The sequence below is a fragment of the Tinamus guttatus genome, unplaced genomic scaffold (assembly GCF_059628265.1).
Source record: "Tinamus guttatus ecotype Peru unplaced genomic scaffold, ASM5962826v1 Tinamus_guttatus_pri_ptg000215l, whole genome shotgun sequence".
Classification (NCBI taxonomy): domain Eukaryota; kingdom Metazoa; phylum Chordata; class Aves; order Tinamiformes; family Tinamidae; genus Tinamus; species Tinamus guttatus.
The window spans coordinates 2,495,134-2,507,226 of record NW_028288749.1 but is presented as its reverse complement, the minus strand read 5'-3'; the positions used below and the strand labels follow the sequence as shown (position 1 = coordinate 2,507,226).

The 12,093-nt window shown below is 40.9% G+C and overlaps 1 protein-coding gene across 1 annotated transcript in view; it reads left to right on the top strand.

Moving 5' to 3' along the window:
• The first annotated feature begins 1,795 nt into the window (after positions 1–1,795).
• The window catches only part of CEP350 (centrosomal protein 350), a 65,210-nt gene continuing 54,912 nt past the window's right edge, over positions 1,796–12,093 (top strand). The window contains exons 1-2 of the mRNA XM_088524859.1: positions 1,796–1,929; positions 10,930–11,015. Coding sequence (XP_088380985.1) covers positions 10,940–11,015 — 76 coding nt within the window. The 5' untranslated portion in view covers positions 1,796–1,929; positions 10,930–10,939. The remainder of the gene's footprint in view (positions 1,930–10,929; positions 11,016–12,093) is intronic.

The following is a 12,093-nucleotide window of genomic DNA, read 5'->3' as shown; positions in this document are numbered from 1 at the left end:
CTTTGTTATCTCCACTGAAATACCAACTGCAGAGTTGTGAGGAGGAGTTGTGGAAGGAGAAGGAGGAGGGTTGCGGTCCCCACAGCTGTTGGGTATTCTGTTTTATTGCTAGCCCCTGACAGTAGGGCATATAACTGAATGCCTGGACAACCTCATGCCATGTTTGACAGGTGGAAGCACTTTCCGAAATTCCCTTCCCCAAATTCCCCAATGGCTCTCAGGAGGCATGTCAGTCAAGGAAGGAGGAGGGAAAAGCTGGCTGCTCTTCTTTTGGCTGCAATAGCCAGCTGCCCCTTGCTAATTTTAGAAGGGGTGTGCAAGGGTGGTATGGAGTGGAAAACTTCCCAAACCTCTCTCTCAAAGCGGCAATAGCCAAGTTAGCGTAAAATGAGCTGGTGCTCCACTGGGCTTAGCTCGCAAGCAGCCTCCCGACACTGTGCTGCAGTGTCTTCCTTGCTTTGCAGTCTAATCACCAGTTCATCGGCCTGGATTGGAGCTTGATTTTTTTTTTTTCCTTTTTCCCAGGCATGGTTGCTTGCAGGTAAACAGTTTATTTACTTCTAACAATAGAAAATTTCATGACAGAAATGTTTCTCTTTTGCTTTGTGTGAGCTCTGCCTTTGAGAGCTTCATGCCTATTAAAAGTCATATCCAGAGTTTTAATGATGAAGTTACATTAACAGATGCAGAAAATATGAGTCATGTGGAAACAAAATGAGACCAGACAAATATTACCTTTAATTTTACTGACTGAAAATAACAACTTTCTTGTTTGAAAAAAAAAATCCTAATATGATGGCTTATTTTCCTGAAGATAAAAAGGAAGATGAACTAGATTAACTGCTTCCAAGCATAAAAAAGAACCTATGCTTAAAAGCATAATTAAAGAGGCAATGCATTATGAAAGTGCTGAATAATTTAAATAGTCTGCCAAACCAGCAATATTAAGCAGTACATTTAAGCAAACACTAGGTGATGATGGGAATGTAATAATTTAAATTGTCCTAGTCTGCAATCAGGGCTCTTGTGTGTTGTAGTAATAATGCTTTTGCTGACTGAAATTGTCATCGTTATTACTACTAACAAACTCTGCGTTTGGGAGGAGCGAGTTTACTCTTTCAGCAGTCTAGTGGGAATAAGGTACTGCTTATGCATGCCTCCAGTGGGAGAAAATGATGCTCACTGGTGTTTGTATTTTTTTTCTAGGAAAAAACATTATTTTTCTATTTTTATCTAGCAAAACGAATTCATTTTTGAAGGTTTAGCTGCTGCCATCTCAAACTTGCCTCTCGTTTGGAATGGGTTGTGCTTACTCTGGGAAATACAGACTAATTACAGACTGTAATTAGTTTGTGTATGTAAAGGAGCCAGATTAAGTTAAACAGGTACCCTGTAATTGTAATGTGATTAAGATCTGAGCTGCTTATGCTTGGGATAGTTTCTATGGAAAACGTCCGCTGTCTGCAAGAAGGGGGGGGGCAAAGTGAAAAGTAAAATATATATATATATATAAACGCAAACGTAAACAGATTTAACGGTGAGAGCATTAAGTCTCCCTCAAGAATTCGGGAAAAGGCGGAAAATCTCCTTTCTGGGAGGGGTTTTGGGCGCAGGAAAGATCCCAACCGCGCCCAACATGGCGGCCGGCGGGGGCGCGGCGCGCGCGGAGGAGGGGAGCGGGGCCGCCATGTTGGGAAGGTCCGCGGCGCGCCGCCTCTCGCGAGAGCTGCGGGCCTCCCGCTCCCGCCGTGCCCCGCGCTCGCCGCCGCCGCTGCGTGTCGGTCGCTGGCCGGTAATGGCGGCGGGTCGGGGCTAGCGGCGCCGGCGTGAGCGCGAGCCCGCGGCCGCCGCCGCGCCCCGCCGCCCTCCTCCCTTCCGGGCTCCGCGGCATGAGGCGGGAGCCGTCCCCGCTACGCCGGCCGCCGCCAGGTGAGCAGGGGCCGCGCCGGGCTCCGCGCTGCCGCCTGTCACCGGCCGCGGCCTGCCCGCTTCTCCTCCCGCCGCCGCTCGCGGTTCGTTCTGGCTTGCGACTCCAGCTCGGGGGTTCTCGTTGCGCTGCCTCTGCCGGCCCGAAGCGCTGCTTGTGCTGCTCGTTCTAGCGTTTTGGTGTTGGTGCTTGGGGCTTTCTCCGGTAGCTGAGGCATCTGCCGAGATGACGCTCCTTTTTTGCGTAGCCTTTCTGGTATAGTTTATCTTCTGTTGCCTTCGAAAGTAAGCTCTGTATACAGGCAAGCCGTGCGTGCGCATAGAGGTTTACAAGCCAGACGTGTGTAGGTGCTTCTGAATGTTCTTGTCCGTAGAACTCTTGTTTATAGACCTGTGTTTTCTTATGCTGAACACCCTAGTGGAGATGAGCTCTCCAGGGTATTGTAGTTGCAAGTCTGTAATTTGACTGGCCAGTCCTGTGTTTTGGTCCTCTTAAATTACTTCACAGGGTACACGTTGTTGAAAACCAGTTCAAAAGTCTGTTGTGACCAAAAGCATAGTATGTGTAGGACAAGCGTGCAGGCTGTAGGGCCTTTGTTTCGTGTTGTGTTGTGCCTGAACTCAGCAGAGCTGCCCATGCTTTCTCCTCTTCTGGTCACCACCGCTGTTTCGTTAATTAGCGTTTCAGGTAATTAAACCCAGTGCTGGTGGGGCCGCAGCAGTGCCGTATGCTGGTGAAGGCTTTGCTTTCTTTGAGTGACTCTGCCTAAAATAAGGGTATGTTGTAGAGTGAAGCGATTTCTGTGTGTGCTTGTACGAGGGGCTGGGGCTCTGGAGAAGCTGTAGTGCTGACTGCTTTGGATCTGCCGGTAGGCTGCCTAGGCCAGGTGTGGCTGTGCCTGAAAAACCGAGATTTCACAACCGTAAATCACACTGCTTGTGCAGGTGGTTTTTACGAAGTTGGTGCCTAGCTCAATTTTGCCACTATAACTGCATTTCCCTTTGGAAAACCTGAGAAGTACAAAACTCCCCATGTGCACAGTACCTTTCATGTGTAGAAATAGCTGGATCGGCTATTTAAAAAGCATCCCTTGTGAGCTAAACAAATTAAATAGTTTAGAGGCTAACTTTGCTATTGTAGCTTAGTTCTACTCTTAAGGTTTCTCTTCACTTTGGTATAATTTTTTGTATCTTTTGCTACCTGTCTACTAGACATAACTGCTAATTTCTGCTAAGAAAGTTATATCATGCTGATATATTGAAATAATTAATGTAGCCAGTCTCACTGACTTTCGTGGGGTCAGGTGAGGCCGTATTCTCCAGCAGATGCCTAACTTTAAAGGTATGAGTAGTAGCAGCTGAAATCAGGAGCGTTAGTTTGCATAGCACTAGATGTGTTGTATGTTGCTGTATCCATGGCAGTTGCACAACATAAGGTGAGCAACCAGTATGGTTTGCTGCTGCTTTCCTTCTTCTGCTTTGGCTGTAGTCCTGGCATTGGCCCTGCAGCAACGTGGTTCAGTTAGATAAATGGGTAGAAAACTAACCCAACAACAACAGCAAAAAGTGAATAATGTTCTGCTGGGCTAGTGAGTTGAACTGGCTTATGGTGCAGTCAGACGAGCGTCGCAGCCATTGCAGCAAGGTCGACGACTCCTTTCATTGTTGTTGAACAAAATTAGCAGCTTGACTCCACTCTCTGAATTCACGTTTAGAATGTGTCTTTTTTAATCAGTCAGCTAAACTATTTAAGCAGTGCTGCTGGTCCACTTTAATTTCTGCCATACAAACCAGTATAAGGAGTGCTAACAGCAGGACAGGTATAGTGGTATGATTAGAACAGAAGAGTTTTAGATTTTGTGCACAGAGAAAACCTTTGTTTGTAGGGTTAATATTTTAAGCATGTGCTGGATCAAAATGCCTTGAGTGTAAAATTAATCTGTAGATGTAAGTGCTTGGAAGATATGCATGTATTGTTGTTCTAATGAAATCTAATAGAGTTTAACGGAGTAGTCAGTTGAGAATACCTGTATGCCGAAGTCTGAAACCTGTGTCAATGTATTTTGCAGAAAGAACAGAGACAATTAGTTAACTAAACAATTACTCCAGGTCAACAGCAACTTCCTGAGCACTAACAGAAGTTCTGGCTGTGTTTTAGCTTCATCAGGCTGTTCTCACTGAGGCCAGGGATTATCCATAGTGCGTGCTCAAGAGTAAAAAGTGAACAGATTTATTAAAAGTTTTTTTTTTTTTTTTTTTTTTTTTGCCCCCCAGTAATCCAGTTATATTAACATGATGTCTTACATTTTTTAGCAGCAAAAATAAACCAGCCACAATTGTCATACAGAAACAGAAAAGTTGCAGAGAAAGGGCATGAAATTTGAAAATATGATGTTTGGGATAATTTCCTTTATTTTTTCATTGACTTTATTCTGCTCCAAAAGAAAATAAGGATCAGTCTGCAGATGACACCGCCGTAATGAAGCTGCTGCTCTGCTCATATGTGTGTGGTAGTGCTGAACAGTCATGTGCTGTATCTTGCACTCAAAATTTGCAGATCTCATTCTTGTACTTGGCTGAGAAGTTTGCCCATGAGTTTGAAGAAGGCTCTGTGTCTAAATTAAGTGTTCCCCAAAAATAGAGGGTGCTGGTCTTTCAAAGACAGGACTTATGGAAGCATTTAAGCTTATTCTGATAAATGGATTGATTATGAGCTGCAAGAATTGAAATCTTCTCTGTGCAGCCTCTTGTAACTGGAAGTGGAATGAATATTTGTTTGTTACGAAGGCCAAGGAAAAAAATAAATGCACAAATGGGATATGTTGCTTATTTTGTATCATAAATGCAAAGACGTTTTAAGTCAAAGGAAGTATAGAAATTCAGAATAGATAGACAAACCCTTGTATTCATCTCCTTAACAAATGAATACATTCTCTGTGCCTTTATACTACGATTTCTTCATGAGTAATGAATCAAGTTGCACTAGCTATCGCAGCATTCATTTTAATGGTTTCTTCAAAGGATCTTGTAGCATGTGATGCAGCAGAGTAAGACATTGAATGCACTTTACTTTCAGTAAAGCTTCTAATCCATTTTTTACAGCAAGTTGTTGTCTTTATTGTATTGGTGATGGAGCAGGAGCGCTTTTGCAAGCTGCCATATCTACTCAGAGCAGAAGTGCATTGTAAATATCAATCCTCTGTAAATACTACCCTCTTGGAGAGAAAGAGATTCAGTAATGCTTCATTTATAGAAAAAAAATCAACATAGTTTGGATGCAAATTTGGTAGCTGGCTGATGTCAGTGACTTCATGTTAGAGCTCATGAAGCAAGTTTCTAATTTTTGAAATGTATTTTCTGACATATGATGAAGGTATGACTGTTGATGCAATTTGACTTCCTTCTTACAGTTAGAGGGAGTGACATGTGCTGTGAAATTCTTTGCTGCTTTTCTATCAGCAAATGCATGTGGTACTTTTTTTTTTTTTTAACCTTAATATTTCTATAAACATTTTTGTTTTTTGAGCTCTGACAGGCAAAGCCATGATTGTCAAGTGGATGTTTTGGTGTACTTGCAGGGTGTGCCTCAAGACAGAATACTGAATGGTCCTGAAAGTCGTGCTCATTCAGAAAGGCTAACGCTTGCAAGTTCTTTGCACTTTCTTAGTGTGGTGGGTTTTTGTTTGTTTTTTTACTTTTTCCTTATGTGTCAGCTTTATGTAGTTGTGTATGTTGTGGTTATATCCACTCTTGCTCATGGAGTGCAGTGAAATCTGGACAGGGCAATATTTCCAAGTTAAATACTAACAGCTGGTTGTGTAACAAAAATCGCTTTGGAGAAGCAAGGCAGAGATTACAAGCCCAGAGATAATATGGCAGAAAAGCACTTAGTAGTTGTTTGTGGAGCATTGGAGTTGCGCTTGGATTTTGGGTAATAATTTTTTTTCAAAATGTTTGCCTCTGAAATAACTGCCACCCTGGAAGTTGTTGTTGTTGTTTGAGAGCTTATTGCATAAGTGAAAGAAGGTGAGAAAAAAAAAACCCTGCTAATTCTTGAGTTTTTTTCTTTTTTTTCTTTTTTGAAATATGTTCTGTTTGTGTCTGTTTCACTGCGATTTTTCCCCAGTCTTGAGGAAAGTCAGTAAATCCCTGCATCTAAGTGCTTTAACAGACAAAAGTTTTTGTTTTTTTCCAAAATATATTGAGGTAAAAAATTAGTCTTTTATTAAATTCATATAAAAAAAAAAAACCTTTAGGGCTGGCTATTATGGATGTTATGAGCTCCTACTTAGGTGGGAGAAAGCAACTTGGTAAAAGTTCATATCCCAGGCAAGAGAGATAGAAAATATCGTTCTAATCCAACGTCGAGAGTACCATTAAAAATTGTGTTCCTTGGTGTTTCAGGAGACATGGAAGTTCTTCCTGGCCTCCTTAACTAGAACTGCCATGGCTTTCAGCAGGCTTGCTCAGAAAAAATGAGTTTGCTTGGCTGGGTCTGACTGTGACTGTCCACCCGCGTATGTCTGTTATTACCAGCAATATTGTAGCTGTTCATACAGGAGTTCAGAGAGGATTGTCAGGATTCAGATGCTAATTTTCAATTATTCCAAGGTGGAAACTGGAAAAAAAAGCTTTGTAAACAGCTGGTTTTCTGCACTGTGATACCAGAGAGCAGAGGGAAGGTCTCCTGCTGTGCCTATGTGCCCAGTGGCAGCTCTGTGTGTACGAGGGTGACCACGGGTGTAAAGGAAAGGGAATGATCCTGCTCTTCCTTGATGCTCCCATTCCTTTCTGCTTGCAGTTCAAGGAGACTGCAGTTCAATGCAGAACACAGCTAAAACCACTAAAACAAAACAAAAAAGCTGCTTTCACCCCCTAGCAAATTCCCAGTCCGCTTTACCCCTGAACCCCGTTGGTTTTCTGCCTGAGTAAGGCAAGGCAGACAGGGGAATGAAGAAAGGGCAAGACAGCTTCTTTAGTGGCAGTGCTGCTTTATTGTAGCTTAAACTGTGAAGCCCTGCTCTCGCATTCTGCATCCCCAATCAGTAACAAGAAGTGCCACTTTGGATTTAAATGTCTAAGAACATCTCTTAGAAATAAATATTCAGCATATTAGTTTCTTTCAGTGCACCAGTTCTGTGTGTGGTTTGCTTTGGTTTTTATAATAAATGATCTCGAGAAATAGTTTCCTTTACGTATTTTTTTTCATGTAACTACTGGATGTTAATGAAAATAACTGTGGCAACCTCTTACTTGTACTCTGTGCCTCCTCTGAATCCTCTGCACAAGGTGCTGATTGTCTGATCTATGCCACTTCTGCTGTACCTTTTTTGTGAACTGCTTTTTACAGGACAACCAGGCAAAGAATGAGGCAGGTCCTTGTTGTGGGATTAAAATGTGAGACTAAAACTGTATTTACGTCTTACCCACTCACCCCAGAGTAGCATTTAGTGAACCTGTGTAACATGTCTAGTGTCTGCAGTGAATGATCAAATAAACAGGAGATCCAGCGCTGAATCAGCACCTTCTCAAACTTGCAGCCTCATGCAACCTACATAGCCTTTTGCCATCACTCTTAGATGTAAATGTCTGGTGGCTACTGGATATTCTGCATTTCCTCTCTTAAGCTGCTGTTTGCCTTTCTCCTCTTAGGAGGAGATGTTATCAAGCAAAATGTGGATCCATGAGAGTGGGCAGCGCTCCCTTGCAGTGGAGTTATTTAAAATAGCTTGAGTCTTTACATATACACGTGTAGATTTTGTGTAACCTTAGTCTTCATGGCTCATGTTCCATGTAGACAGGAAGAAAAAGTGAGTGACAAGGTGAATATCCACTGCAACCACATGGACAGGAAAAAGTGAAACATCATTTAGGAGAGGAAAAAGAAAAAGAGGCTGTTCCTAGAGAATTTTCTCACCAATAATATGTTCACTGGAGTCTTTTTGCTCCTTTATTGAGACTAATTTGAGAAAGGAAGAATGATGTCAATTGTGTACCTTGCCCTTAAGCAAAACTACCTGACTGTTATTGGGGTTGTGAGCCGAGAAGATTATTGTTCTCCTTCAGAATGTTATTTTAAGCTTTATTTAGAAGGCTTGGGAAGTCAGGGAGCCGAGGGGCATGGGGCTCTCTAGTGTTTTCCTGGAGGACTGTAGCAAGTAAAACACAGCTTTCTGAAGTTTGCTTCTGTAGTGAGGCCTTTTTTTTTTTTTTTTTTTTGGAAAATATTTTGAAATATTTTCATCTTTGAGAAATGGAAGTGTTAAGTGATAGTCTTAAACTGATTTAGTTTGGTGAAAGTTTTAGTTACATGTGGATTTTGGTTTTTAAGAATTAAAGTTCAGCTTCTATAGTGACGATACTGTAGTTGATATTCTAAAGACTTTTACCATCATGAATTTATAACTAAGTGTTAATGCCTGTGGGTTTTTTTCCCAGAATGTGGAGAGATTTAGCACACATGTCAAAACTCGACTTGAATTTTCTCATTTATTTTTGTTCAGCTTGTCAGGATTGCTTTTGAGGAAAAGACATGGTTACCTTTGCTTGACTTCCTTGAATCATTGATCATGAAAGAAAGGGGGCACTTTCTTCCTTGTAGAGCCAAGACTGGCAGATCTTATAATGAATTTAGATGGCACTTGGTATTTCTGGTGATGATGATGATTTGTCTCTTGTAGTAATTTATCTTCATACAAAACTGTCAACTTTCATATCTGTGGAGGTAGCGATTAGGCTTATGTTATTCCAAAGACACACGCAAAACGTATAAAATATAGCATGTGCTTGCTTGTGCACAAATATGCTGAAAAAGAGTGAATTTTATAAATTTTGTAAGTTAAACCTCTTCCAAAGCAGTGAGGAGGAGCACAAAACTTAGACCCCGAAGCTTTATACTTATGTATAAAGCAAACACAGTGTTTGCCCCCTGAAACTGAACTGCACATAGCTCAAAAGGCCCCAGTTCTTTACTTTTCTCTCTTTTTTTAATTTTTTTATTTTTTTTAATTTTTTATTTCCAAGCAGCAGCAACCCAAATAAGCGAAAGAGCTCAGTGGATCTCAGCAAGCTGCACTAAAATCCGCCAGAATCCTGCTGCACGCCCAAGGCTGGCGCTGGAGACGTCACGGACGCAGCAGGTTGCTTTGTGGTCACTTTGAGCTCTAGCAGAGCAGAGGCTTCGTTGCTGGGTTGCTGCTTGTGGAAGAGGGCAACATACTTCTGAATAGAGACCTTGTTGTTGCCTATTAGTGGCCACCAACATTTAAAGATCATTAATACTTCCTTTCTAATTTTCTAGCGCATTTTTTTTTGCTGCAGTGATGGAGAATTTTGCTTAGATGATTTCCATGGTAGGACAGTACAAGGTAGCACTTAGAGCATGAGTGTGTGAGACCAAATGCTGCAGTTCTGCACGGATGATCTCTGTGACACCTATGCTGCAAAAGCAGATTTCTGTCATTTCAGCTGGCTCCCTGCGCATAACTTAAACCAAAAATAAAATAAAATAAATCTTCTTTCTTGAATTTCTGCTCTGTTGTGGACTTTAATGTGTGTGCCTCTGAATGTTTCCATGACTACATATAGGCTCACACATGATTCTTAAGGCTTCAGAGCATTTATTTTGTATGAACCTTTTTACAAAAGGAAGATCTAAAGGTTTTTGAAGACCTGTTTTCCTTTAGTAGTCTCGCATGGAATAGCAAGTTAATTTGCTGGGATGGCTTAATTAAATATGAGCTGTGTCTAAAAATGTGGCTCAGATTTCACTGTTGATCATTGTGAGTGTCCTTAAAATGATGAAATCCTTCTCACAAAATATATAGGCAATGACTTATTGCTTCTGTAAGTAGTGCAGAGTGGTTATTTCATGGGGCTTTGAGTCACCTTTGGGAAGAGTGACCTATATATGTGAATATCCTTTACATGGCAGACTATGTAGGGAAGTGAGTGGGAAAGATTTTCAGAAATTCTGGTGGTCTTAGGAAAACAAGAAAAATGGTATTTGGGTTGTGTGAGAAAAGGCACTATTAGGAATCTTCTAGGAGCCCAGGACTTCCCAAAGTAAATATTAGTCATTCTGTGGTTGTTTAATTTTTACTTTCCATAATAACATGTCCTCAGTCTGTTGTCAAGATAGCTAAGTCAGCCACCAGATAGGAGGCCTTGCCTGGGAAGGTTACAGCAGTACTCTCTAATTGAACTTATTGGTAACTCTGTGAACTCCTCTTAAATTTCTTCAGCCCCATGCTTAAAATTATTTACTTCTTGTATTGTGCTTCTGTAAAGCATCTTCTGTATGATACCATCTTCTGTAACAAAAGAAAGTGAGAAATAACAATTTACCTGTTTTTTGTTTATTTTTCTCCTGTAGAAAGTTATCCTTCTTGATTGAGTAGCTCTTTTCTGCCCTTATCAAAAACTCCTTTGTTGAGAGTGGTTGCCTGGTTTACTCCTCAGAGCCGTTCTCCTTGGGGTCTTATTTTTGACATTGAGAGGGGAACAACTGCAGCTTTTTTGCTAGTTTTAGTGTCTTGCTATACGTTTCTTTTGCTTTAGTATCTAGCACTGATAGATAGCAAGTGCAAAGTTGCTGTCAGGATTAGGTATTTTCTCAAAACTCCCATAGGTACCAGTTTTCCTGCTATAGGTACCTGTTTTTGCTTCATATACAGTATTTCTGTGTAGTTCTTTTCTTCAGACTCATCAGAATACTGGTGGTTTAACGTGCATGGCCTCTGGGTTTCCTTTTATCAAATTCGCTCTCCTTTTTGTAACCAAAACAAAACAAAAAGAACAAAACCCAAATTCTGTTTCAGTGCATCTGCAGGCTGTAAACACTTGTGGTCTGGTGCTGATTTAGTTCATGACGGCTTGAAATCATCAAGTGAAAGTGAAAATTCTTCGTTGTGATCAAGGTTATTCTATCTTTGGCGTGAGAGAGATTTGCTCTTGCTTCATACTGCTTTGACTGCTATGTGAATATTTTTTGTTTATGTGTAGATAAACTGGCATGATGTGGAGCAACAAGTCAAATGAGGTGCCTTTGCAAAATCCGAGGCATAACCAAACCAAGGATTCCAGCAGAGGTAACGGTTTGGTCTGTTTTGTTGCTTTGTGTTTAAAAAAAAAAAAAAAAAAAAAGAGTTTTTTGAAATTTGGGGGAATTTTAACAAATATAGCTTTCTGACTTAACAGATAAAATTTGGAAGCAAAGACCACATGATATTTGGCTTCTTGCAGACATAGCACTTGCATACTTTGATATGCAGAGTATTAGCTGATCTGCATTAGAAATTCTAATGTCTGCTGTTAAAAAGTATACTTTTTTGGGTTTTTTTTGAATTACTTGGAGGAGGAACAGGAACAGCAACTGGGAGCAGGCACCTCTCGAACGAAGTGTCTGAGTCTAGCTCAGCTCCAAAGCGAAGTGCTCAAGAGCCCAAGGTCCGGAATAGCAGCAGTGCGTGGCCATCATGATGAGAGACCACATTTTTTGCCTCCCAGAGATGGAGGAAGCCTGTTAGCTTCTCTCAGCCATGATTACCCTGTAATTTAGGAAAGAAAAGGAAAAAAGAAGCATGGAACATCCTTGTGATGAAGACAGCTCTAGTCTGTAGAGCACTTGAGTCACATGTTAACAGTTTGTGGTTCAAGATCGGTCATATGAGCTGCATGATGACAAAACTTGACAGTGGAAGCTATTTTAAAAAATAGATGCATATTTTACCTCTAAAAGCACATTTTCCTGATTGTCTGCCATGAAGCTTCCATTTTCTTTTCATTTTTTTTTAATTATTAAACACCTTAAGCTGAGGTGCTTTGTACACATTTTGTTCAAACACTGTTTCTCAAAGACACAGCAAAGTTGTTTCTGTGTTATTTCCCTATCTTTCCTCTTCCTTTGCATTGTTGCAACTTACATGAAATACAAATTAGCAACTTAGGGAAGGATTTTATTTATTTATTTATTTATTTTAAGAGCAGTCCTGTACTATTACTCTCCATGTCTCTGATCCACATTAATGTTTTGGATACTGTGTTTGAAAATCTCTTTTTAAGAATGAGGGCAGTCCGGAGTAAGTAAATATTTTTAAAGGAAAGTACTACTGCATACTACTGAACTAGATGGTCCTCTCTGTTTAGATTAAAAGGCTGAAGTTGATT